The sequence below is a fragment of the Callospermophilus lateralis genome, chromosome 12 (assembly GCF_048772815.1).
Source record: "Callospermophilus lateralis isolate mCalLat2 chromosome 12, mCalLat2.hap1, whole genome shotgun sequence".
NCBI classification, from domain to species: domain Eukaryota; kingdom Metazoa; phylum Chordata; class Mammalia; order Rodentia; family Sciuridae; genus Callospermophilus; species Callospermophilus lateralis.
In genome coordinates, this window is record NC_135316.1 from 99,849,655 (window position 1) to 99,877,121 (window position 27,467).

General features: G+C 43.6%; 1 protein-coding gene across 12 annotated transcripts in view; it reads right to left on the minus strand.

The window, feature by feature from the left end:
• Positions 1-18,993: 18,993 nt before the first annotated feature.
• Dock9 (dedicator of cytokinesis 9) overlaps positions 18,994-27,467 on the minus strand; it is a 288,972-nt gene continuing 280,498 nt past the window's right edge. For all 12 annotated transcript variants that reach the window (XM_076871913.1, XM_076871916.1, XM_076871911.1 and 9 more), the window contains 4 exons: positions 25,359-25,549; positions 22,507-22,607; positions 22,249-22,387; positions 18,994-20,249 (listed from right to left, as the gene is read on the minus strand). In XM_076871913.1, the coding sequence (XP_076728028.1) occupies positions 20,127-20,249; positions 22,249-22,387; positions 22,507-22,607; positions 25,359-25,549 (554 nt within the window). In that variant the 3' untranslated portion in view covers positions 18,994-20,126. The remainder of the gene's footprint in view (positions 20,250-22,248; positions 22,388-22,506; positions 22,608-25,358; positions 25,550-27,467) is intronic.

Below are 27,467 nucleotides of genomic sequence, written 5' to 3' on the forward strand. Positions count from 1 at the left end.
TCAAGCAACTGGCAAACAAGTACAAATGCTATACATATCTTTGTGAAATTCTTAAATTTTCCCATGTTTGACTTAAAAAAAATTTTTTTTTTAATTGTAGATGGACAAGATACCTTTATTTATTTATTTTTATGTGGTGCTAAGGATTGTGCCTCACACTTGCTAGGCAAGAGCTGAGCCACAACCCCAGGCTCCATATTTGATTTTTTTAAAAGGATAATTTTATAGAAATGGCCTAAGTTCCATGTTTTCTGTCTTACTTAAAGAAGTTCCTCTCTTTCAGTCAGGCATGGTAGCATGTGCCTGTCATCCCAGATTCTCAAGAGTCTGGGCAGGATTTTGTGAGTTTGAGAACTGCCTGGGCAACTTAATGAGACCCTGTCTCAAAAGGAAAAAAAAAAAGTTCATCAATTTATTCATTTTCTAATTCCTGCTGTCTGCTTACCATTTCCTTTTATTTTCTTTGAATTTACTCAGAAGTGGAAAATCTACTTTTGGGTGTTCAATTTACAAAGATTTAAGTCATCAATCAGCTTTAAGTGCTATTAGGGGGAGGGGAGAGGGAGTGCTTAAATAATGAGCAGGAAAAATTAAAGAGGGACATTGCCCACCTTACAAGTAGGTAATCTAAATGAAAAGCATAAATTCCTAGAAAGATACAAACTACTGAAACAGACTCAAGAGGAAATAGAAAATCTGAGTAGACAATAAATCCAGGAATTGAATTAGTCACCCAAGACTCCCTGAAACCGCGTGAGCACCCTAAAACCACAAAACAGAGACAAACAGAATGTTCCTGAAACAAAAGCCTAGGCTCAGATGACCTCATGGGTGATTCTACCAAACATTTAAAGAAGTAATACCAAAAAGAAAAAGAAAAAGAAGAGGAAACACGTAAACTCTTCAGAGTCCCGCCTTTCCTCAATATGAAAGCCAGGTAAAGAGGTCACCAGAAAAAAAATTGCAGGCCACTATCCCATATGAAAATAGAAATTTCCTCAACAAAACATTGTGTCTAGCAAAATATACAAAGGATTACCTGACACATCCAGGTGGAATTTATCCCAGGAATGTAAGGTTTAACACACAAAAATCAATTTAACAAAGTAGAATATAGGACAGCTGACATCGTAATTTCAGTGGGCACAGAAGAAGCATTTGAAGTACATCTTCTCCTGTTAAACACACTCAACCACTTGGGAATAAAGGGAACTTTTCAACAGGTCCTTTCTTCCTAAGATCAGAGAAAACACAAGCATGTGCCATCCAGGTCTGCAGCCAGCACTTCCACTCCTGGGTGTGTTACTAGGGAACTGAAAACACAAAAACTTGAACATGAACAGTCACAGTACCCTTGCTTATAGTAGCCAGGAAGTGAACGCTACAAACATCCATCAGCTGATGAGCAGATAAGGCCTGGTCCTTCCACACCATAGAACACAATTCAGCCATTAAAGGAAGGACATGCGGACACGCGCTGCAACCTGGACACTAGCTTAGTGCCTACAACCACACGCACAGGCCACATGCACTCGAACCCGCCCACACAAATGCCCAATTGGGCACATCTGTAGAGACAGAGTAGACTAATGGCTGCCAGGATGTGGGGGAGGGAACGGGGGTGACTCAGTGGGTACAAGGTTTCTTTAGGGAACATGAAAAAAATGTTTTGCAGTTAGTGGTGAGGGATGTACAAGTTGTGACTATGTTAAAAATGATAGAATTGTGCACCTAGGTAAATTTTATGGTTCTATCTCAATGTTTTTTTAAAAATCTAGAAGTTAGAAAAATTGGAGGTTTTAACTGAATCATAAGCATACAGCTGGAGGGATTTTCACCCACCTGAGCCCATCCACCCAACCATCACATAAATAAAATCTAGAACATTCCCAGAGCCCCGAAGACATGCCTCACACCCTTCCCAGTCACTAATGCCAAAGATGAGTTTGCGTGTTTCTGAACTTGATATAAATGAGATCACACAGTGTGTAGCCTTTTAGCATCTGGTTTCTTTCATCAGAATGATGTGTGTGCTGTTTGTGCACATGGACAGGTGTGCTCTCATGGGACAGCTTCCATGTGCAAACACTCCACAGTGCACTGTTTCAATCAACCATGGATGGACATTTTGTGTTTTTTCTAGCTTTTGGTTATCGATGTTGTGAACATTATAGATGTCTTTTTACAAACACCTATAAAATATATTGTGCAGAATACCAGATTGTGAGATTATGTGTATGATTAATTTCACTGTGTAATGCCCAATAGTTTCCCCACGTATCTGTAGCAATCTATACTTGGTATAAAGTATAGGTATGGAACCATGATAGAGAGAGAGAGTGCTAGGGAAATAATCTAAGTGGTAAAATTCGTTGCTAGAGGTGTAGCTTCCAGTTTTAGCTGTCTGCTACCTAGTGGGTGAAGAAAAGAGATGCAGGATCAAAAGCATTCACATTGTTTATCTGATTTTTTTTACTTGTATATTTATTGTTAAATTTAACAATACAAATGGGGTACAGTGTTATGATTTGATACATGTATACAGCATGCAATAATCAAATTGGGTAATTAACATTCCCTTCTTTCTAAACATTTAAAACATTTTTGATTAACATGTAATATTGTACTTATTTAAAAGAACAAAAACAAAAGCCAAAAATAAAATCATGCTGATTGACCCAGGGCAGTCCAGGCTTTTCTGATGTTAAAACAAAAGGGCTGGAGGTGTCCCCTGAAGTCACTGTGCCCAGGGCACAAAGACCCTAAGTACAGCTCCTGAAGAGAAACAGGGAGAACAAAAAATCACTTTGCACCCTAGGGCTGCAGTGGAGGACGGCTCAGGAGCACAGCACCCAGGGTTCCCTATCTGTGCACCATTGCACACCCAGCAGCAGAATATCAGAACCCCAAGTAACAGGCACACACATAAAAACACGTGGACCTCAATATGTCAAGAAAGGCAGGACTGCAGTTGTATATTTAACATGGAAGATAAAAGAGGCAGAAGGAGAGGACCGTATCCCCTGGAGAAGGATAGGCAGTCACAGAGGCTCATCTGCAGGAAACCCACGTGCTCCCAACTTCTGTGATATATCGTCTCCTTGTGAAGATGCTGCCGATTCTCTCAAAAGGGAATTCCTTTGTGTTAGTTAACCTGGGTTGCCCTAGAATTCATCTCGGGCAGATATTCCTGCTGCGTCCACTGAGCCCCCAGCTGTGTAGGGCCTCCTATTCTGGTATCGGAACATGTTAGGAACAAGTGGTCCAGGAGGAGACCAGATGGCATTTAGGAACAGCAGAGTCAACAGAAGTGAAACAAGCCCCCGCGTACCATGACCTAGCCGGCAACGTTCCTACCTGACTCCCTGTGGGTTTCTCAGGCAATGAGACGGAGTATGGGTCATAAAAGGTCCCACCGAGCACAGTGTGCAAAAGATGGGCCAGATTCCTAGGCAGAGCAATCCCACTCACCAAGGTGCCTGCCCTGGAGCAGTCTTGGAAAAGGTTCTTAGGGAGAAAATGTGTGGATGTAAAGTCTCTGCACCCCAGTCAAGATGGTCTGTGAGTCCGAGACACTGTCACACAATGTGTCCACAGGGTAGGGATCGTCTCCATTCTACAGTTCAGCAAATGGATGGGACGACTAGGTGGACAGTCATGGAGACACCTCAGAGGTGGACCTGGTTAGCATCCACACCCTCTCAGTTTTACTAAGGTGAAATTATTTTTGAGAACTCAGGGAAGGTCACATCCTTTATATCTCACTAGCAAGATAAAACCTCGCAGAGATCTCATTGGCCACAGGATGAATCTCAAACTCTGCATGGACACATAAGACTCTCCACACTTCAACATCAGCTGCATGTACAGCACCAGGTCCTGTCATCCAACACACCTTCTCCCCAAATAACCATGCTTTATATATATATATTTCTAGTTGTAGATGGACACAATAACTTTATTTATTTTTTAATGTGGTGCTGAGGGTTGAACTCAGCGCCTCACACGTGTTAGGCAAACACTTTACCACTGGGTTCCAGCTCCAGTCCAATAACTGTATTTTTGAGATCTTAGAAAGATGCATAGGCTGCAACCTCTGCCAGGAATACCCTCCCCTATTTTGAAATGTCTGTCTTTGTTAAGTTGGTCTGACTCTCCTTGGTGCTATGTGCATTGTTCTGATTTGGACACTGATAATGTGGTATTGTCCAGAGGGAGTCCCCCGTTGCAATACAGGATATGGCACATGTAGTGGAACCAGAAAAAGGACTTGGGGAGATTGCTGATGTAATCATGCAATCGGTTTGTCACTGTGCTGGTGTGGGTGGCTCCATTATACTATGACCCAGGTGGTTTGTTCTCCTGATTTCCTTGTTTGCTTTTGAGAGAGGGTGGCAAACAGGGAGAGCTGATTTAAGAGTAGCTCCTCCGGCCTTGAGGACAGCGTAGACTTTCCCAAATGATGGAAAATGGCGAAAATAGTTACTGAAAACAGTAGCAGCTACGGTCATGATGGCAGGCTCTGTCTCATAGCCTCGGACGACTGTGCCCCAACTGAAACAGAACAAGTTAAGGTAAAACAGCTCACCTCCAGTGTCACAAATTCATTGTCCATGGCCCAGAATTGTGAAAAAGGTTTTTACTGGGCTAGGTGTTACTTTCCAGGACAGCAAGTCCCACACGGTGCCACGCGCATGATGACAAAGTCAGGGTGGCCTGGGAGGGGTCCCAGGCCTGGGAGAGAGTCCTGGGAAATGGCCAGGTGAGGGGTGGCACGGGGGCCTCTGGGCGAAAGGGTCATATGGGGGTGGGAGAGAGCATAGGACCCCAGAGCTCCTGAGGTTCCCTCAGGCTGCAGGAAGAATTCGAGGCCATCAGGGTCGGGCATGAAGAGACAGGGAGCCTGGAGGGTAAGGAAGCTTGTTAGTGCACATCGCCTTAGGTTAATAGGGCTGCTTAAAAAAGAATCAAGACGCTGCATGTCCTTCCGCCACCACAGAAAGGACCCTCAGCAGTGGCCGAAGAAGACACCCGAGAGCAGCATCATGGCAGCAGGCGCAGGCTGGAAACCACTGCAAGGCCTCAAGAAAGCAAGGGAACCTCCACACTAGGGTGGGGGTGGGGAGAGAGGAGGGGAGGACGTGGGAGGGGTGGGACTGTGCACTGGAGGTTCAGGGAGAGCCACAGGAGACGCCCAGCTTTCTGGGTGATCCCTCTTCTTCCCAGAGAGACCAGGAGGAAGGCCATTGAGTCTTGCTAAACACTGGTCACCATTGCCGATGTTTTGGACTGCAGGCCACAGAAAACCTGGACTAAAAGTGGCTCAGCCTCTGTTTCTCCCACCAAAAGGAGTGTAGCAGGGCTGGCCCTGGGACCTCCCTCCCTCGGCCCCTCATGGCCCCGCAGCCACCTGGGATGGCTTCCCTGCAGTCTGGAAGCAAGCACTGCGGTGATTCCAGATGAAGCGCTGTGTTTCTAGAGCCCCCAGTGGCCTTTTCCTCAGGACCGGCCAAGTGCCCATTCCCAAGGCCCTCACTGGCAGGAAGTGTGAGGCCAAAGTGACCAGCGAAGTCAGTCAGGACCTCAACCCCAACCAGCAAAGCCAGGACTCACCGCCCACTTCCTGGAGGAGGAGAGATACTTGGATGCAGCCTGAATTCCACTGGCAGGGACTGAGGAGGAGGAAATGGATGTGGGGTGAGCTCCAACATGGCTGCTGGCCAGGGAGTGTCTGGGTCACTCCCCGGCACTCCCCGGCACTATGGGTCCACACCATGGACATCAGTATTTCTTGATGGAATTATGTCTTCTCTGTGCCGTCAGGATTACAAACTTTATGGGGGCATGAACTAATCCGTACTCAAGTCTTACAGTGACTCGGGGACCCAGCATGGCCTGGGTGGCCTGTAGGTCCTCCTTAGTTACTTGATTGAACAAAGAAGAGTGTTTCTTGTCAACACCAAGAACTCATCAACAGCTTGGGAACAGCTGACAGTAACTAGCCAGACGCCGTGTCACACACCACGGGAACGGAAGCTCCATGAGGAAGAGGCGAAGAGCCCCGCTGCATCCCAGAGGCCTAGGACAAGGCCTGGCGGTCACAGGAGCTCAGGAAGCGTTGGCTGATCGACAGCATCATCTCGTCTACTCTTCACCTGAGAACGGGAGGTGGACACTACCGCCAGCCTGCACCTGCTGAGGTGGAGGTCACTTAATCGTCCCAGTCACACACTCAGCAACTGGCAGAACCAGGATACAAGCCCAGGCCCCTCAACTTCAGGGACAACTTGCCTCTCATGGACAAATGCTTTGCTTCTGTCAGGGGCAGGGTGGGGAAGGAGGGACACGGGAGCCCTGGATGATGGAAAGCTCAGGAGGAGTTGCTCCTGTGAGGTGGAGACTCAGAATCTTGGGCAACAGACTGGGGAGGAGGGTGCCAGCAGGTAGGAGATGGCCACGGTCAGATGTGGGCCTTTAACTGGTGATTCAGGTCTACCTTGGAACAGGCCAGACACACAGACAGGTGCCAGGACTATGTGGCAATCCCTCTTACAGGCTGGCTTTATTGTGCTGCCCTTTAATAGGCTGCCTCTTGGCTCTTGTTGATGCACAAGGTCAACAGGAAGTTTGTTACTGGGGTCACCATTCCTGGGGCCCCTGAGGAGAAGTCCATGTCCTTAGGTCCAGGATCACTTCAGCTTTCCTCCAGAGATTGTTTCATTCACCTACGGAAGACACTTTTTTTCCCCACTGGCAGCTAAAAAGCCAAATGTGTGTCCTCTCCTGTGACAAGTGTGGGGTCTTAATTATGTGCACTGTCATCTCAGCCCACTGCTGCCTGTTTTCTGTCCCTGGCCTGGCTGTGATTTCTCCTCTCTGCCCACTTTCCACTTTAGACCTTTCACCCTGCCCCGAATTATTTGTGAGGCAATGCGAAATGTGTGTGTGTGTGTGTGTGTGTGTGTGTGGTGCTGGGGATTGAACCCAGGCCGTGTGCATGCAAGGCAAGCACTCTACCAACTGAGCCGTATCCCCAGCCCTCAATGTGAAATATTGTGTGAGACGCATTAGCTACAAATTACTAAGAAGGAGAGATCTTTCTTTCCTCCTCAGCCCTGCAGAGCTGCTGGCGTTTCTCCTGGGAAAGGGACCACAGGTTCAGGGGACTTGTGGTTTCGGTCGTCACTCTGCCAGAGGTTCAGCTGCAGCCCGGTTCCCCGTTCCTGCCCCACAGCTCACTGGGGTGGGAAGGGCAACAGGACGAGCCCAGCACACCAAGCCAGTGTTCTGTCAACACGGGGACGAGTGCCCACCGTGGGCTTTGGGCTCAAGTGTCTCCAAGGAAGGGCATCAAGAGCAGGCAGGCAGACCAGGGACAGATTCAAGCTTGTGCTGGCTGATCACGGAAGTCATTATTCCAAAGGAGGAATGCTGCTGTGGGCACAAAGGAGTCAAGCCCGCAGCCCACGACTTACAGACGGGCATTCGGAAGCAGTCCTGAGGCCCGAGAAGCAGTGGTGGGGGCTGCCCGTGCCCTTCCCTGTTACCCTCTGAGAGTGGGAATGACCATGTGGGTGTCACACTTTATGGGCCTTATTCTCTTGGACTCCAGTTCGGTGGCCTGAATGTCTGGTGGAGGTAGGTGGCCTGCCTGCCTTTAAAGTATGTATGTTCTGAGATGAATCCAAAACATTTTAAAAAGAGGTTTTTCCATAGGAGTATTACGACTAGCTAGAGGGATAGCATAGAAGCTGGACCTCTTTCTGGGTCCCGCTTCCCAGGTGTGACTGACTTTGGAGCCCTGTGAGTATTATCTCATGTGCGGGAAGGACACTCCCCCCTTCCTCACCCTGCGTCCTTCTTTTCCACTAATTCAGCAGACGCCTGGTCTTTATTGGTTTCCAAGACTGTGCTGCGCTGGCCACTAAGAGAAAAAGAATGATGACCAGGCCTCCTCTTTGCTCCTGTGCAGCCGGCTGCCAGCAGGTTATTCTGATACTCAGGACACAATCGTGGGCAGGTGCACTGACCAAGGGCCACAGGGAGCCTCTGAACATCGGCACACTCCTGAAAGCCTTGTGGAAACCCTCCTGTCTTGAGATTCGAAATCAAAATGATGGTGGCCCTTGTCTTTACATAGAGTATGCGTAGAATTTCATGAGGTCAAGCCATTTCTTGAAATAAATATCTTGGTGCTATGAAAAGTATTTAGATAAAGAGCTTCTGTTGAGCACTGTGTTTAACTGGGATGCTGGCCTTCTGTGCCGGGCCCATCCTGGTGTGCCACACACACAGCTTCCCGCACCAGCTCAGAGCTGGGGAACCTGGGCCCACGTGTCTTTCTCTCCGTTCCGCACCTGTGAAGTGAAGCTCACGGGCTAATGGCAGCACTGGGGCAGGCTCACTTCATTGCTTCTCCTTTGTAAAGTGCTTAACTAGCCTCTGTGCCATGGTGAGCACTCACTGCCATCAGCTTCCTCTTCTCTGCCACTATTCCTGCAGTTCCTCACTCCAGCTGGAAGAACTGAGTGAACAAGCGCTCATAAGAAGGCACAGAGCGCTAAGTGAGGCTAGCTCTTTGTGGGGAGGCCCAGGAGGCTGACCACGGCTGAGAAGAGGCAATAGCAAGGGGCTGTGGGGGAGCCAGGCTGGGGTCGCTGGGCTGATGCTTTTTTCATTAGAGATGCAGGACCCTGAAAGGTCCAGGGGTGGGGGCAGAAGCAATAGTGACACATTCATTGGAACACAGTGGGGACAAAGGGGTTTCACGAGTTCTTAGGATGTTTCTGAAACTGCACCCTCAGGACAGTGAAGGGGCAGGAATAATGTGACCGTCCTAAGGGCTGACTATGTGCCAGGCCCTACATGCACTTCATGAAACAGCCCTCTGGGGTTGGTGTGACCAGAGAGTGTGAGTCACCTGCCCAAAGTCACGTTGCTGGTAAATGGTGGAGCTGGTGTTTGAAAGCACAGGCTATCGGGGTTGAAGCCCTGCGGGAAGCTGACAGGCTTCTCCCAGATCCTCCCTGGCCTTGGGAAACACAAATACAGCAGGTCGTGCATCTGACTTTCGGACACGTACCTCATTTCCATGTAGTGATGTCACCAGTCGGCCCAGAAAGGCTCCTCTGGTGTGTTCTGACTGAACCCATTTCCAGGTGGAGCTGTTGAGCAGGTGGGCAGACAGAGGCTGGAGTCTGGAGTAGCCTGCACCAGGAACGTAAATTTGGAAGTGGTCAGGCAGTTGGCATGTAGATGGCACAAGTCCTCACGTGGCACGTCATGGCTGAAGGGAGACAAGGTTAGTGGAGACCTTAGAAGTGAATGAGGCCTGAGTCTCAGGCACTCTAGATGGAGTCAGGGGGCAGCAAGCTCCCCCAGAGGAGGACCAGTGAGTGGGAGGAAGGGAGGAGGGTGTGTCCAGGAGAAGGGACAGTGTTAGATTCAGTGCTGCTGATGGTCAGGTGAGGAGAGAATCTGGCAGGGGACAGGCAGCTGTGCTTTGCACCTCCAGCATCATGTGTGACAGCTCTGACTTGGCAGAATAGCAAGACAGAGCATCTCTGGAGAGCTTTGTAGGACCCACTCTCTGTCAGCAGCCACGAGAGACACATTTCCCAAAATGCCCCACACGAGAGAGGCTGAGATTCCTGGTGCGCTGCCAGGCTGAGGGCCTTGCCTACCGTGTCCATTGCTCCTCCCTGGAGTGGAGCTGAAGATCCAGGAACAAGCTAGTTTTTGGGGAATGGAGGGTGAAGGGACCTGCAGCATGCACCCGTTACCCTCTGCACCCACCATACCAAGGAGACCCTATCTCTCAGGGTGACTGTCTCTAAAAGTCCTAGGCAGGTGCCCCATGAAATTACATGGTGGCCCAGGAAGGGCAGCTGCCTTGTGGACAACTCAGGAGAAACAGGAGGCCAAGACACTCCTCCCAGCATAAAGCAAAGGAGGGTGACCTTCAAAAGCAACCAGGAAAGGAGGGCAACTGCTGAACTTCCCTGAATAGGGGAACTGGGCAGAGCAGGCCAGGCCTTCAGCATCTCTCTCCATACTGTGTCCAGGGTCAGAGCCTCACTGAAGAGTCCTTCCTCCTTTCAGTTCCAAAGTGACTTCTCTTCTTCCCTTCAATAGGTCTTCCCCTGTGCAGTTCATAACTCACGTGAGCGGGAAGAACAGATTGACAAGATTCCTAGAAAGATCCACTGATCGGATTTGTCTCAAGGCGGGATTTTTAAAGGACACGTGTTTGTTTCTCTTGGTGGCAGAATTGCAAATGATGAAATAAGACAGGACAAGGAAATTCAGAGAGGTGAGCTGGCCTCTTTGTGGAGTGGGATGGCAAAGCCTTTCTCAAAGCCTACGCTACCTCCATGGAAATGCCACGAAAGTAAGAATACATGTGAAAAAAAATTACAGGGGCTTAGAACAAGGTTTCTCACTAGCCCAGAGTCTCCTGAAATTTGTAGAGTAGAGCCCACTGTGGGGTGGGCATTGGCAGAAGTAGATGCTCATGGGTGAGCTGTCCAGAGCCTTGTCCCTGGGACTCACTTGGGCAGGCAGGGCAAAGATGGCAGGAGAGATGGTTGCTCAACTCCTACGTTAAGGAAAACGTGCTTCAAGACTGGGAGAGGTTGAAGAGCTGGTAATTTGAGATGCTTCTACACCACATTTACCTGGAGCAAAAAAATTCTTCAGTTGAGGCAAGCCAACATCTGTGGGTCAAGAAACAATGGGAGATTCAAAGGACACAGAGAAAAATACCTGAAGGAAGTCAGTGGAAATGGTGATGGCTGGTATCTGGAGGAAACTGGGCAGGGAGGAATTGGGGCATTTTTATTCTTACTCATAAGTATTTTATTCTAGACTGCTTTTATAATTAGAAAAAAGTACAAAGGCTATTTTTTAATATCTTATTTTTTAATTGTAGTTGGACACAATACCTTTATTTTATTTATTTTCATGTGATGGTGAGGATCAAACCCAGGACCTCACACATTCGAGGCGAGTGCTCTACCACTGAGCCCCAGCCCCAGCCCCACAAAGGCTATTTTTATAAAGAGAGGAGAAAAAAAAGTTGATGGGTTTGCCTAGAACATGAGATTGTCTCTGGGAAGGGATGACAGTGATAAATTGATTTAAGTCTCAGCTAAATAAGGCTGAGAAGTCTGGCACACCTAGAAATGTTAGGAAATTTAAACGTAGAACCTGGGTGTATTTTCTTCATATTTGGGATGTGCACATTGAAATAAAATTATCATTTTAAATATCGTATAATGTTTTACTTTAAAACAGTACAGTATCTTATAATCTTCAGTGTTCCACTTTTTTTCTCGGCTGCCAGGATGGTCAGAATGAAATTTTAATTTACAACCATCTCCTTGATCCTTTCATTAACTCCAATTATTTTATAGGTGATTTTATTTAATATGTCTTTATCACAAACCTCCCATGGTCTTTTGGTGGACTAGATGAAAGCATAATAATAAATTACCTCATTTGAGAGAAAAACTGTGAAGTTAAGAAGAACAGGGACTTTGCTCACAGATGTCAAAGGCGATGTGTGGAGATGGTGATGCCCAACCTTTCAGACTCCTCATCCAAGGCTTTTTTCACTATGCCAGGCTAAGCTGTGGGCATTCGGGTGGCTCTGACACCACTTGTCTGGGATGGTGACAGGAAGGGCTGTATTACCTTCCAGTTGCGGTCACTAGCCCATCAGGAAGGTGGAAAGTAGTTTACTATGCAATATGGAACATGGTTGGTCACCCCGAGGAAACACACTATTAAGAACCAGTCCAACAAGCCTGCCAGAGACAATGGTAGCAATTATTATTTCCCAATCTTGGTTTCACAGCAAGGGTTAGTTCCTCCAAAGACTTGTCCTCTTCCCTTTCCTGACACAGTGACATTTTTGTTCTAACATTTTGTCCCCTTGAGGGTCCTAAGTTGCCTGCATTTCTCTGGGGAAACTGGCTGACGGCCCTCCATGCTGGGAATTTTGCCACATTAGTTTGCTCAGGCTACATTGCAAGGTATCACAGATGGTGGTTTAACAAAAATATATCGTCTCATGATCTGGAGGCCAGAAGTCCAAGATAAATGTATTGGTAGGATTGGTTCCTTAGGGGCCATGAGGGAAGGATTTGCTCCAGATTGCTCTTTTTAGCGCATCAATCACTGTTTTCTCTCTTACATGGTCTGCCCTCCGTGTTCTCCTCTCCTTTTTTTATAAGGACATTAGGCTTACTGGACTGGGACCACTCTAATAATCTCAGGTGAATCAGCTCAGTAAAGACTATCTAAAAATATCCTGAAGTATTAGGGGTTCATATTTCAACATGAATTTTGGGGGAATACAGTTTATTCCAAGAGATGGAATAATGTGGAGGCAACAGCCTCCACATTACTATGCAGCCCTCAGCAACCCAGGCTGAGGCTAGAGAACACCCTTCCCTCTTGATCCAGCAGCTAAGTGGGTCCCCAGGTCAGTCAAATCCCAATGTAACCCCAGCTCCCACATTTACTATGTGACCTTTGGCAATTTCCTCCTTTTCTCTGGATTTGTTTTTTCTTATGGAACCACTTCCTATCTGACAGGATTGTTTCAAAGACTAAGAGTAAAAATGACAGCAAAGTGCCAATCCCTGGGAGGAACACAACAAGAAGCCATGACATGTTTACACAAATCCATCAGCTTATATAGAGGATGACCCCAAGCCTGCTCCCCTCTCAGTTGACAGGTCAGTCATACCTAGAACAAAGGTTTGCCCAGGACTGTCTTGGGCCTGCTGAGTGACACACTAGCATCCACTGAGCATCTTTCAGAGCTCAGCTCAATGGCTCATTCCTCAACTTTTCTTGGCTTGGTTCCAGGCATTGATTTCAGGGGCAGTGCTGCCCCAATTTCTAAGGCCTAGCAAGTCAGTGTCATTTCTTCATCTGAGGCTTCCTTTACAAGGTTTCTGTAGATAAATCCCAGGTGCTAACCACCAACACACCTATAGATGCCACCACCCCCATCTCAACCAGAGGGACCACATTCCAGACAAATGTTAGCTGACTTTGACTTCAAGGAACTGTTGTAACCATTGTTCTTACTTCTTCCAAACAAGAAGAAGGCATGCTTCTCAGCCTTGATGATCCCATGGATTGGGTCCCCATGGGGAAGGAGGTGAGTGGCTTTCTCACTGACTCACCGAGGGATATGCAGAGAGAAAAATAAATTTTCTTATGTCACATGTGGGACAAGGAAGGTGTCAGTTCAAGGCTTTCATGTTGAGATGCTTGTTCAGTGTTTGTGCAACATGACAAGGTCAGACTCTCACCAGACACCAGGCTGCTCTGTGACAAAGTGCCTTGCATCAAAAGCACAGGCTTGGCCCAGTCGGTGGGAGATCCTCTCCCTCTTTAGTCACTGCGTCTGGGCCAGGGAAGTAAGCAGATGCCTCCAAGGTAGAGGAGAGCCCACTATCTCTGCTGTGGATTCTGGACCAGCATGGCAGAGCCTTCTCCATGCAGAACATGGGAGATCACATCTGATGTGGTCTGGAGGGGCATTTCTGTGGGACACTGGTTCTGTGATAGCTGCAGAGAAACAAGGGTGTCTCATCAATAAATGTGGGCAAATACCTCTTAGCAGAGACCTTTCTTGGGAGGCTCGGGACTCAGAAGACGGCATCCCAAAACATCCTGTTATGGACTTCAAACTGAGCACACCTGCAGAGTAGTGGCTTTCTCTGAGGTTCTTTAATCTGCCTAAAGGCCAGATCTGCCACAGGGGAACAGAACTTCCATCTTCCCATGGGCTTACCGGGAGCCAATCAATAGTACCCAACTCATTGCAGCCTGGAGACCACTAGGTGCTGGGGACCATCATTATCCCCATTTTACAGATGAGGAGACAGGGGTACAGGAAAAAAATAGTCTAAAGTCAAATAGCTAGCAAGGGTAGAGTGAATTAAGAGAGTCCAACTTTGGTGGCTTTATGTCCTCATTTCTTACTTTGCTCAAGACCAAATAATAGTGTCAAACCTCTACCAGGGGGATCCTGTAGATTGTAAATGCAAAGTGAATTGTATTTGGAGCATTTGTCAGAAAACATTCAAACATCACCACTAATCCAATAAGGAGGTGAAGTTTTAAAGTAGACCAGATAATTAGCTTTGCTTTTGCCTCCATGTTGTTTCTTGGAGAACAGGTTGGTAATGTTGGTCAAGTTTGATGTATGCATTCCCTTTGACCCAGTAGTTCCATCCCCAAGAGCATATCCCTTGGGGATAAAGAGACACATACAAAAATGAAGATATAATTTGCATGTTCTTTCTCTAACCCAAAGCACATATCACTTCACTAAAGGCCTAAACTGCCTCCACTTTGACAAGTTCTATGGCCAGGCTCGGGCCTCATTTTAGTTTCATTGGACTGAGCTGATCTTGTCCTCCTTGAGCTATTTTATTCACAGGGCTTCCATGACAGCACTCTCTCTTGATCCGTCTACACCACTGGATTCTCTTTCTTGATCTTTGTTGGTTTCTCCTCATCTGTGTGTCCTCTTTACACTGGAGGGTGCTAAGTTTCAGTCCTTGGACCTCTTCTCTGTCCACTCACCCTGGAAGCTGGATAAGCCTCCACAACTTTAACTGTCATCTAAATAGTACTGTTTCCTCCAGCCCAGACCTTCCCCTGGATCCAGTGGTATCTCTGAAAGTACCACTTATAGAACCCTCTCAACACTGCCATATCCAGAGGGGAGCTGCTCAGTTGCTGCTCCACTGTCTTCTGAATTTCACCCCCTCTCCCTTTAGGGGCTGAGGCCCAAATTTTTTTTAGTGGGTTTACTGGGATGTAACTCCATCAGAAGTTGAAAGGTATCTATATATTGCTATCGACAATAGTTACCATGTTATATAATAGATGTTGTCTTTAAATTCTTGACATGACCCCAGGTGACCTTGCCAACTCTGTAATGTGTGATTTGAAAAGATGCTCCACTCACTGGTGACATTTTCTGCCCTAAATATGAAATCAGCCATTCTCCAAGGGGCTCTGGTTCCTTTTGGGGGGAATGGTATGTAGAGGCCACACTTTGGGCACTAGGGGTGCTTATTGGCTATGGGGCTGGTCACTATTTTTAGGCTGTGAACCTAGTTAGGAAGCTGTGTTTAAGATAAACTATATCATGAGTTCAAAGTGATATCTCCATATCAAATTCAGAACTAAATGGTTTTAATTTAATCCCTTTGTTCTTATAGATCCATCTCTTTTTTTCTCCTGTCTCAAAAACTTGGTTCCCAATTTACTTTCTTCAGTAAAAAACACACAACAGTTTCAGAATAACAATGCAATTTCACAAAACAGTACAGTGTTTCCACAAACAAAATAATACTAGCAATAGTTTATCAATTATTTATTTATTGTCACCCCTTTTATCCTTAGAGTACATGCCACTAAGAAGTTCCTGTATTTCAAAGTTGTTTGAAATAATTCCATTCTGTATTTATGTCACCAAATTGATATATGACTAGGAGTTCATTTATTTCATTGTGCTTTCGATTTTTAGGAATCAAAAATTTTATTTATTTATTTATTTTCGCATTATAATTCTACTTTATATACAGTTCCGAAAAATCGTGCTGTGAATGGATAATTATGAATGTAATGCATTCCACTATTGTCAGGTATGTAAGAAATAAATAAAAATTCATCTTAATAATTATGTAATTATTAAATTAATAATTAAGTTGTCTCATGGGTCATTGGTTCTAGGAACCCCACTCCCAAATACCAAAATCTGTGAATCCTTCAATACCTTACATAAAATGGTATAGTGTTTACACAAACACCCAAATACCTCACAAGAACAACTTAGAGCAGCAAAGTGTTTTTTGGTTTTTTTTTTGGAGATGGACACAATACCTTTATTTATTTATTTTTTAATGTGGTGCCAGGGATAGAACCCAGTGCCTTACACATACTAGGCAAGTGTTCTACCACTGAGCCACAACCCTGACCCTCAAAGATTGGTTTTGGCTCACAGTTTCAGAGGTTTCAATCCATGGTTGGCTGGCTCCATTGCTTTGGGCTGTGGGGAGGCAGAACATGATGGTAATGGTCGTGGTGGAGGAAAGCTGCTCAGCTCCTGGCAGCTGGGAAGCAGAGAGTCTGCGAGTGAGCAAGGGGCCAGGGACAAGATAAACCCTTCCAGGGCACACCCCCAGTGCCCACCTCCTCTAAATAAGTCCCCTCTCCTTAGTCTCCTGTACCTCTCATTGTCTATTCAGTCAAGATTAACTAACCCTTTGACAGGGTTAGTGTCCTCATAATCCAAACATTTCCTGAAATCCCACCTCTGAACATTGCTGCTTTGGAGACCAAGCCTTCAAATGAGACTTCAGGGACATTCCAGACCCAAACCATAACATTTACACCATTTTCAATCAGAAGCTGGTTGAATCTACTGGAGTAGAAATCCTGGATATGGAAGGTTGATTGTATTCACATGCTTCTAAAGCCAAATTATAAAACAAATTATATTGGACGTTTACCTTATAACCTTGTCCCCTATATATAATTTCCCCTCTAAATTTTAATAATGATGATGATTTTTTTTTTTGCCCATAGTTAACCATACAGTATTGTGCACTTAAAAATTTAAGAGGGTAGAGCTCATGTTAAGCATTCCTACCCTGAAAAAAAAAAAAAAAAGGACACAAGGAAACTACTGGAGGCGATGGGTGTGTCTTATCATGTTTATTACCTTGAGCATAGGCTACCACGGGTGTGTGCTTATGTCTGAACTCATCAAATTGTATACATTAAATGTCTGGTAGTTTTTAATAAGAATTATATATCAATAAAGCTGTTAGAGACTTTTTAACATTACGAGTATCACTCTATAGTAGTATAAAGAGATATTCTTAATTCTTTTTTATAGCTTACATAGTACTGCATGTGTGGTTGTACTGAAGTTTATATAAATAACCTCCTGATGGAAATCAAATTTTTAATGGACTTTCTACACTGAAGAACTCTGTTGTAAGATTAAACAATTCTCTGATTGTTTTTTTCTATCCATAAGTTACCTTTCAATTTTTCATATCTACTCTGAGCAGATGCCTGTCATGGCAGAGACTGGCTCTATCCTCGTTAATACTCTGACAAGGCACTAACTAGGGTTTCAACTCCATAGTTACCTCAAAACAGTGTTTGAAAGGGTAAATATGAAGAAAGTGTTTAATGGGGACAGAGTTTCTGTTTCTGATGACAAATTTGTGGGAATGGATGGTGGTGACGGCTGCACATAATACACATGTAGCCAGTGACATTGAGCAGTGGGCTTACAGTGGTTCCGAAAATTGAAAGGTAACTTATGGATGAGAAAAAAACAACCATAGGAAATTGTTTCATCATATAACAGAGTTCTTCAGTGTAGAAACTCCATTAAAAATTGATTACATCAGGAGACCATTTATATAAACTATCATACATGGTAGAGTGCTATGTAGCTATAAAAATATTCAAGAATATAAGTCTTTATATTACTAAAGAGTGATATTCAGAATACAAATTTGGTAATATTTATAAAAATTTCATGTACATTCTTTCAATTACAAAAATAATAGGTAGAGTCTATGTGAAAAACTCCAAAATGTACTGCTAGCCATATTATTTTTTTCTAAGAAACTGCCATATTAAAGTGTAACTTCATGTGGAAACTAAAATTCTGTGCATGAACTGAGGTTTTTGATTGGTAAATGCGTCTCAGAGCAGGGTGACAGCGGGTTCCCCACCCCTCTGCACTCTCCTCTCTGCATGGCAGCAGCAGCAGAAGGCTGGCACTCCCCAGGCACACACACAGGCCTCACCTTCCCCTCAGCTCTGCTGGGGCTTCCATGTTCACCATCGAGATGGTCCTTTTCTCCACCTTCCAGACCTAATCTTATCTACCATGGACTCTTTCTAGACTGCCATTTAGCTTACTACAAGAAGACTTGAATTTTATGGCTCCTAAATAAGGTGTTTATGACTAGGAAATTCAGTTCAGTGACAGACTCTTAAACCCACTCCTGACAGTGTTTGAGTCAAGGTTTATCACACTGGGCTGGGATGTCAAAGACTCAGCATAAACCTACACTGAGACTTTTCTGAATGAACTAATAAATGGGCTGTGGACTCTGGTCAGGGGCCATGACCCTTTACCATCTCTTCTTCAAGACCTCTTCCCTGACCACTGATAAATGGAGACTGTTTCAGATGCCACTAGATCCTAGGTTATCAGGTGCTCAGGAAGTACACAGCACCACAGGCTATCTTTCCTCAACTGGTTATATAGAAAGAGTCTTCTTAATCCTTTGGTAGAAAAATGACCATTTCATTCCTTGTAGAAAGTTTCCTTTCCATCACTGGAACTATAGGAGACTAAATAATAATGAACTGATTTGTCTACTGGGGCCACTGGGCACACCAGAGGCAGGAGCAGCACCTGCAATCTGAGCCACTGATGACCCAGTGCAGTGGGATGATGGGGGGCCTAGTGTGCAGTATGCACATCTAGTTGCTATGAATCACTGGGATAAACAACCACCTCATTCCAGAGCATTTGCCTCAAAAGCAAGTAAGGGAGAGGGTAAGATGGAAGCCTTGCTACAGGTGAAGAGGCAAGGCCACAGTAAAAGGTATCCATGGGTACTTGAGAGTAACTGGTCCAATTTTGAGCCAGATGATGGGTCAACAAAGCATTCACCCAAGTCCTCTGAACCTGCTTCTTGGAATCTGAATCATGGAAACCTCCACAAAAGCAGAAAAACCTCCATTTACCCAGATTCGGCACCAACAATTACTATCATTTTGTCAATCTTGTTTTATCTACCCATCCCCTAGTAATTTTCCTTAAAAATATTAAAGAAAATTTCAGATACCACGTTATTTCACACCCTGGAATATTTCAATATCCTGCTCCCCTTAGGACTGTCAAACAATAAATACTCAGTGTTCATTATTGGAAAATCAGCAATGTTATTTTTAATACAGATGTGGTACAGAATGTGTAATTACAGCAGGGAAGTGATCCAGTTAAATAAAACTAAAAACCTTTATTTTACCAAATATAAAATTACTAAATTAATGTCTTAAAAGAAAATATAACATGGTGAAAACTTTAAATTATACCCCCATTCACCACAGAATTTATGATTTACCAATCACATATTCCACCATTTTGGCAAAAGGATGACATTTTTAATAGTTTATAAACCTAATATAGCAAAGACTGTGTACATCTCCATATTGCACTTTTTTATATACAAGAATAAAACAGTAAAGTCAAATGTATTGCATATACTAAGAACAGCACAACTTTGTCACAATTAAACTTAATGCAGAAGCAGATGTATTAAAAATGTAGAAATGTAACACATATATGTACAGAATGCCGAGGCTGTATTAACAAACTGTATGTACATAGTGATATGCTGTACTAGTTTTACTTTTTAGCATAGTTACGTTTGTTAGTACAGGCCTTTGGTTCTAAACTGTTTGACTAACTTTAAGCTCACATAGTTTCTTAAGCATTCACATGTTTTAAATGCAAGGAATAGTATAAAAGCACTAAATCTCCTTGTTCACTGGTACAAAAATGACAATGGTCAGTTTCCTTAGGTCATCAAAACTAGTCACAAAAATAGTTCTTGTATTCAACCTGAATGTGCCACAGGAAAAAATAGTATCTTCAAGATTTTCCAGCTCAGCCTAGAGACAGAAGGCCCCTGCCTCAGTTTCAGTGCTGCTGCCCCTGCCATCCACATTTCAGAACACTGTTTTTCTTTAGGACATTTATTTTAATACTACTCTGTACGGAAGAATAAAATTCAACTCCAGCTTAAGAGTGTCTGCCACATATCTCTGTTAAGACAAAAGGAAAATTCTAAATATTGCCAGTGAGATTTAAAAAAATATGTGCACCCTTTTCCCACTCTTTAGAAAATCTGCTATGAAATACCATTCCCTTTCTCTACTGTTCCCCATGGCTTCTCCCTGTGCTCGGTCTTCCCAGTGATTAGCTTTGGAAATCATCCTGAGTTTGCAAATGACAAAGCAAGTCCCCATATGTGGTCCATGAGCCGAAGTCACACAACTGAGGACGAGCTGGTCAACCCGTGAACCATTGTGCTTGTTGGAGTTCCGCTGATGGCGTTGAAGATATGAAGGGAATTTGGCAAAATGCTTGTCTTCTCCTCCAGGGGGCAAATCTCAAGGCACAGAAACGACACAATCAAAAGGTGATCCCCGAACATTTCTCAAAACTGCATTTCAGACCAACATGCAGAACTTGCCACCCTACAGTCACTCCACTACTGTTAGTGGCTTTGGCAGTTTGCAGAGAGACTGTTTGATCATATCTAGTAAGTGGTCATTTTCAGATCAAGATTTTAAAGAGAAAGACAAGAGCAACATGTTTTATTGTTTTTACCAGTGAGTAAATGAAGAGCACTCTAGACTCATCATATCTTAAGATGACTTGAGGTCTAGCTTACAACTTGATTGGGACATGACCTAACCTTGTTCCTTGACAGAGCCTTTTGAAATGAATTTCGAACCATTTATGCTTCTCTCCTATCTCCTTAAGGTCTTACGGATTTCCCTCTTGGGTAAGAGAGTGGCTGCCCTCTGACCTGAACACGCATCTTTTCACAGCCTTCGTCTCCAGGAAGGAAGCTGGGTGTAGGCCTCTAGCTAGGTGGGGACTCAATAACAGGCCCTCAGAGAGGCTCCTCTTGAGGCAACTGAAGCAACTGCTCCAGTCCACAACCCATTTGCTTAAGTGTTCCAAGGGCTTAATCTTCACAGTTGTTGACACAACGGGAAGTTCAAGGTACAGTGGAGAGCAATATCACTGCAACTAACATCCATATGACCTTGGAGTTTAACAGTCTCAGCCTATAATTTCTTCCTATTTCCATCTTTTCTAGTGCTGAAAGCTGGCACCCACTGATTGAGCTCTGCATTTTGTGGGAATCTAGAGGTTCCATGAAAAGTTTTCTCCATAAACAGGTGCCCATTAGACCTTCTCCTTCTATTTAATTATTTATACATCATTTACTTATTTCATTTTTTTTTCTTTTTTTGGTGCTGGGGATCTAACCCACAGCCTTGAGCATGCTGGGTAAGACTTCTACCACTGAGCTCCATCCCCTTGCATTTTTTCCACTTTTTAAAGTGCACAGATGAGGGCGGCTTTCCTTTGCACATGCACTCTACAATGTCTGCAGCTGCTCAAACTCAGCAATAATCTTATGTGAGTCAGGTTAAGTGAGTTAGTTTATCAGAAAAAAAAATTTAAAAGTGACATTACCATCCCATCTGAGGTGTTAGCATGGAGGAGAAAAAAAGCAAGTGAGTTAAAGTTCAAATACTGAAATTAGTTTTCTACTAACTGCAGAAAGAGACACTGTTTCAGCATATCTAGTAAGTGGGAAATCATCATGTAATAGGATAACTGACTCAAAGGGCCCTGGCTTCTATTCTGTAAGACCCACAGACAATAAAGTAGGGAACAGACAAAACCACCTATGGGGCTCAAGAAGCTAACATTAAGTATAAAGAGTAGGACAGTGGCACGTATGAATGTGGATGCTGCTCTCTGATGTTTGCTTGGTTCTTGGATCAGATGTCTCCTCTGATGACCACTGGGAACACAAAAATAATTCATATAGGAAGGAGACAGAGCAATACAATCAGGAACGAGGCCCATGATGATAGGAACATACGGGAAGTACCTATGAAGAACCCACTGGGACACCAGGTCAGTGGTCAATAGACAAAAAATGGAATCACTATGTATTTTTAAGTGATGTAAGTAATTTAGTGCAATAGATAATTCCTTAAACCAGGCTGGAAAGTCCTGTTCTTTCAAAAGATTGAGTGTGTAAAGATAGTTGTAAGGACAGCATGGATGTGAGTTCTCCAGGCTAGATTACTGTGGGGAGAGGCAAACTTCATGAAATGTGGCATCTCTAAAAACAAGAAGGAGGTGGGTGCTGCTCTCCCTGGTGGTTAGGTAGTAACAGATGGGCAATCTGTTAGCTGTTTCCTAAGTAACCTAGGACCACAGGAGCAGGAGTGTGGTAGGTTATATTTTTCTTCAGATACTAAAACTCTGGAAAGATACTGGAAGGCTTAGTTCCTCACAGGATGCATCTGAGATCTTGTGAATACACATTCCCTCAATGAGAGCTCTGAGCCACTTACCTGCTCATGCATGATTTCAGAAAGCTCCTTTGCCATTTCCCTGTAGTTGGCCTTCATTTCTTCCTGATACTCTAACTGGTCTTCTTTAATCAGACGTTCATTTACTGCTAAGGCTTGGCCGCAAGCTTCCACAAATTGCCTGAAACGGGCAGAGAGGGAGGCAAAGCCATGTAGGGGACATAGGGTGGCAACTCTTTCTTCAGTGAGCACAGAAATGATCAATCCTCAAGAAGAAAAAGACATTTTTAGTATGCTTACCTGAAAACTTCCTTCAGCAACTTCACTTTATTGTCAGGGTATCGTTTTGTGTTTGTGTCATCTAAGAAGGCTCGTGCATATGCTAGTGGACCAGCATTGACCTAGAAAATAAGCAGAGAATTTAACTTATGTTAGGGGAAAAAAACTTACTATAACCACCTATTTAGCTTCAGGGGGCATGTGATAAAAAATAAGAGAGTTTGAGTGAGTTAATCATGATCCCTGCCTTTTAGGAAGTTATAACCCAAAAGGAAACCAAGAATACTGTATACTTTCACATGTCACTTGCTTCATTACTTGGGCCATCCCTGGGCACTTGTGATGAAGATTCTTTATGTAAGAAGGAACAAATGCTTGAAATTTAAGGACTTGGACTTGGTCAAGTCTGAACATCCAACTAGCAAAACACCAGTGCCGAGGCTTCCAATGCAGGCCAGGGATTTTTAAAAATATTTTTAGTTGTAGATGGACAAAATACTTAATTTTATTCATTTATTTTTATGTGGTGATGAGAATTAATTCCAGTGCCTCACACATGCTAGGCAAGTGTTCTACCACTGAGCCATAGCCCCAGCCCCAGGCTAAGGATTTTTACCACCAAGGCTTGAGCCCTCAGAATTACCTACATTATACTAAAGGCAATTGGGCGAATTCAGGTAAAAATGAAAAAAAAAACATACTTTATTTATAAGCTAGTTTTAAAAAATTACCTATTCATTTTGCTGAACTGTATAGGCAGCTATTGGCAAAAGATCTGCTGTTCTCAGATGCAGTAACCACTTGAGGTGTGCTGCAAAGGCAACAAGAGTGTCCAGCAACATGGCAAGTGAGTCAGAACTCTGCATCTCTCTTCCAATTAGCTAAGAAGAGCTCTCTGAAGTTGGTAAGTCAGGAAATACAGAAATAAGGAGAAAAAGAAGGCTGGGCAACCTGGGATGGGAAGAATGTTCTAGTACCTCAGAGCTTGGGAAGGAACTGGGCCACGTGATCAATGCATAATTTTTCCAGGAAGGTTTGGCGATTGGAAAAGTGGGAGGTAGGGAGAGCTGTCTGTCTGTCTGAGGTTCTGATCCAGGCTATGCAGAACTTGTGTTGTAGTGGCAGGAAAACCAAGCCATGGGAATTCAAACCAGAGGTGGGGAGATAGGAGGAACGAGCCACAGTATCAGGAGTGGGGCCTGAGATGGGACAGCTAGCTCACCTCCTGTGATGACTAAATGTGTAGGGTAAGACTTGGCATTAGGTTTGCTGGGTGTGTGGGATCATGCTAATGGAGACCACCGTAATTACCAACTATCTATAAGACAGTCAATTTCACAAATACAAAGAGTAAAGCTGATAAGACTTCACAAAACCTAATATAATTAGATCTTGGAGTGCAGGGTCAAGAAGCTGTCCTGTAAAGCAGCAGTCTTGTGAGCCCCATAATGAATCACAGAAATACACAAATAAAATGTCAGAATTAATATTCTCTGGCCACAATGTTTTTGCTACCTGGGTGGGCACAAGTATAAGCTTAATCTCTTCATTTCAACATGGATTTATTTGCTTTATACAACACAGTTATGTATTATATTATAAAATTTGAAGATCACTGTCAAATGACAGGGCATATTTTGCCCTGTAGGCAGCTCAACCTGTACAGGCCCACACAGTACTGATGCCCACATCCCTCCACAGCCTTTTGATACAGGCTGGATGTTCTCAGGTTAGATTATTGAGTGATTTTGTTTCCAACTACAGAAAATCATGGTTTCTGGCCCTGCTTTGTAATCACATTGTTGGAATATTTATATTCACTTGCTAACTGATTTTGGAACATTTCCTTTCAGGACATAAGAGAGAAGGCTGGAAACTGAATAGTTCTATGGTCAATGACATTTAGAAAAATTTTAGGCAAAAACTCATGTTTCTTTAGCATGGATTAGATGAATCACAGGCAAAAACTGATTTCAGAAAATAAAGCAAAAAACTTTCTTTGTAGAATAATCTACATGTAACTTTCAAAAACACATCTACTTGAAAGAGAAAACAATGAGATATATGAATCTGTATAGAAATAAACATGTGGGAATTACTTATACACACTTTAGCCTACCCAAAAAGCAAGATGCACAATAGTCACTGGAGGGAGGTGATTGAATTTTCACAAATTGAACATATCTTTTAATCAGTTCTTAGATCAAAGATGATCTTTTCAATAAATGGTGCACATCACTTGGATTATCATATGGAAAAAAAATGTACCTGGACCCTTGCCCTACATATACAAAAATCAATTCTAGATACATTGCAAATCTGAATGTAAGTGCTGAACAAAAGAGGAAAACACAAGAGAACTTCTTTTAAGTCTTGGAAAGGGCATGAGTTTCTTTAAAAGGACACAAAAAATGCTACCAGTAAAGGAGAAATTGATTGATTGGACTATATTAAAAAATAATTTCTGTTAATCACAATATTATTGAGAGAGTGAAACTTCAGGTAGTTTTTCAGACACAATTTTCATAGAAACCAAAAACCAACAGCTTTACAAGAAAACCTACTATTATCTGCCCTTCTTATATATAGAAGAGTCTTGGTGCTTCTAATAAGCAACCAAAACCCCACAAATTACTGGAAAATCAGGTGCTATAGAGCGATCTCTTGTCCTAGCAGACAGTGGAGTGAGGATGACATGTTGTAGGTGAGGTTGGGAGGGGTCACTACCTTTCCCTTTGATATTAGGAGAAGCTACATGGACAATGGGCAAGGTAACAGGGACTAAGCCAGACCCTGCTGGTATGAAGGACTTGACATTCACAAGGTGCAAGGGCTTTTGCCTCTCTGCCCTCAGCTGGCTCTGCCTGGCTTACCTGGACGCTCACGCTGCCCTGGAGTTTGAGCTGCAGTTTGATCATGTCCACTTCAGCTGAGGAGCACAGCTGCCGGAGCTCAGCCACCTTCTTACTCATCTCATCAATGGCCACTTCAATGGGATTTAGGTCAGTGTGATGTTGGTACATGACAGGGATCCGCTTCTTTACGTAAGGGAAGCAGTGTATTGCTGCAGAGGAATGAGGCCCAGGATTATTCCACAGTCGGCACCACCTTTACTGTTGTTGAGGTAGAAGTAATTATTATTTCTATTTTATAGACAAGGAATCCAAAGCTTGCTAAAGCTACATGTTAATACTTTATCATGGAACCAGAATTTTTTTTTCTTTATAATCTTGTTGTTTAATGGGTCATATCACATGGAACCAAGAGAGCTGAATCCTTGTTGTTCCTTTATGTGAGAAGCACATCTCTGAAAAAAATCATCTTATCATTCCCTGTTCAATTTTCTTATCCATAACTGTCTTACCTTCCTTGGAGGTGGTGAGATTTGTTATTTATTTATTTTGCTGGGGATCAAACACTTACATAATATGTGAGTGTTCTACCACTGAGCTACATTCTCAGCCAAGTGGTAAGACCTGAATGAGTTGGTAGGTATAGGTGGCTTTGAAAACAAAAAAGACCAAATGGTTTTGAGATGTTATGTAAAAGATTAAGTCTGAAATAGTTCCATAAGATACCCCTGAGAAAGTTCCTTTTTCTCCAAACAACAACTTTGAATCACATACTAAATTTGCACAAATCTGAGAAATCAATAAAAACTAATAAGAATATATTTCCAAGCAAAGCAATCATGAACCAGAAATTTGAAAACTGTTGTGAAACATACAGCAGCAAAAATATAAATATTTACTGTTTCTTATACTTTTTAGAAACAAAAACATCTGATTAATATTATTTTCACTTGTCATAAGATATCTAAACATATTAACATTAAAGAGTTAACCTAAAAATGAAAAGAGAAACGGCAGATTCTGATTTTGTCTGTTGCTTTCTATAATAATCGTATGAATAATTAATATTCTCATTTAATATATATTTACTAACAGACATGATATGCACTTAAAAGCTTATTTTATTTTTTAATAAGCAAAAGCTGAGAGTGGTTGTTTTGATTTCTTTACTCTTTAGTAAAGGGCTGAGGAGGGTTTATTCAGGAAGGACATACCACAAAATGTGTTTCCATTTTGGGAGAATCAGCTCCTATAAGTCAGAGGTTGTTCCAGGGGCCCACCAATGTCTGAACAAAGCTAGCAAAAATGTGCAGCCCAAGACAACCTCATTGATCACATTTATATGCCTCTTCTATTCTCAAAATGTCTTACCACTTGAAAGCCAAGGGTTCCTGCCTTGGGTTTGTATCCTTGAAGATATACATTTTTTAGACTGTAATACTGTGATTGATAAATTCTCTTTGAATGAAGTTCCCTTTACAGTGTATAAGAACTGGGCATTGCTGTTTACCAGCTGGGGAAATGGTGGTCTGACCAGAGGTATATTTGTATTTGGAAAGACTGATGTGCTAGATAGAGGAAAGCTAATATGTTCTCATTTTTACAGAAAAAGCACCTATGACATGTTTCACAAGGCCAGTAGTCATGTCACAACAAATGTAATCAGTGTAACAGTATTCTTGAGAGTCATGGTGTGGTAGCACCACTATTTCAGAGAAAAACAAACAAAACAAAACAAGAGAAGTGCATGGATCACACTGATTTTGCTTAGTGAAAATCCTGAGCCACTGCTGCTTGGGTTTGGAACTAGAGACTTGAAGAGAAAGAGAGGTACAGCATCACTACTCAGAGAAAACTTGAGGTCTATGCCCGAGCTATTGGGTCCATGTGATCCAGGATAGCCTGCCTTGCTGGCTCACGCCCACTCCTCTCCCTCTGGCTCCATGGGCTCCAGTTACACCAGTCCCTCTGTTCCCTGAAAACCCTGGGCACAGGCACCCCAGGTGGTGACCTCTGTCTGAATGGCTTCTTCTCTCTCCATATGTTTGCATGGCCCACTTCTCACCTATCACTTTTTCAATGAGGCCTACCCTGGCCCCTCCATTTAAACTGCAATCCTCCCCCTCAATC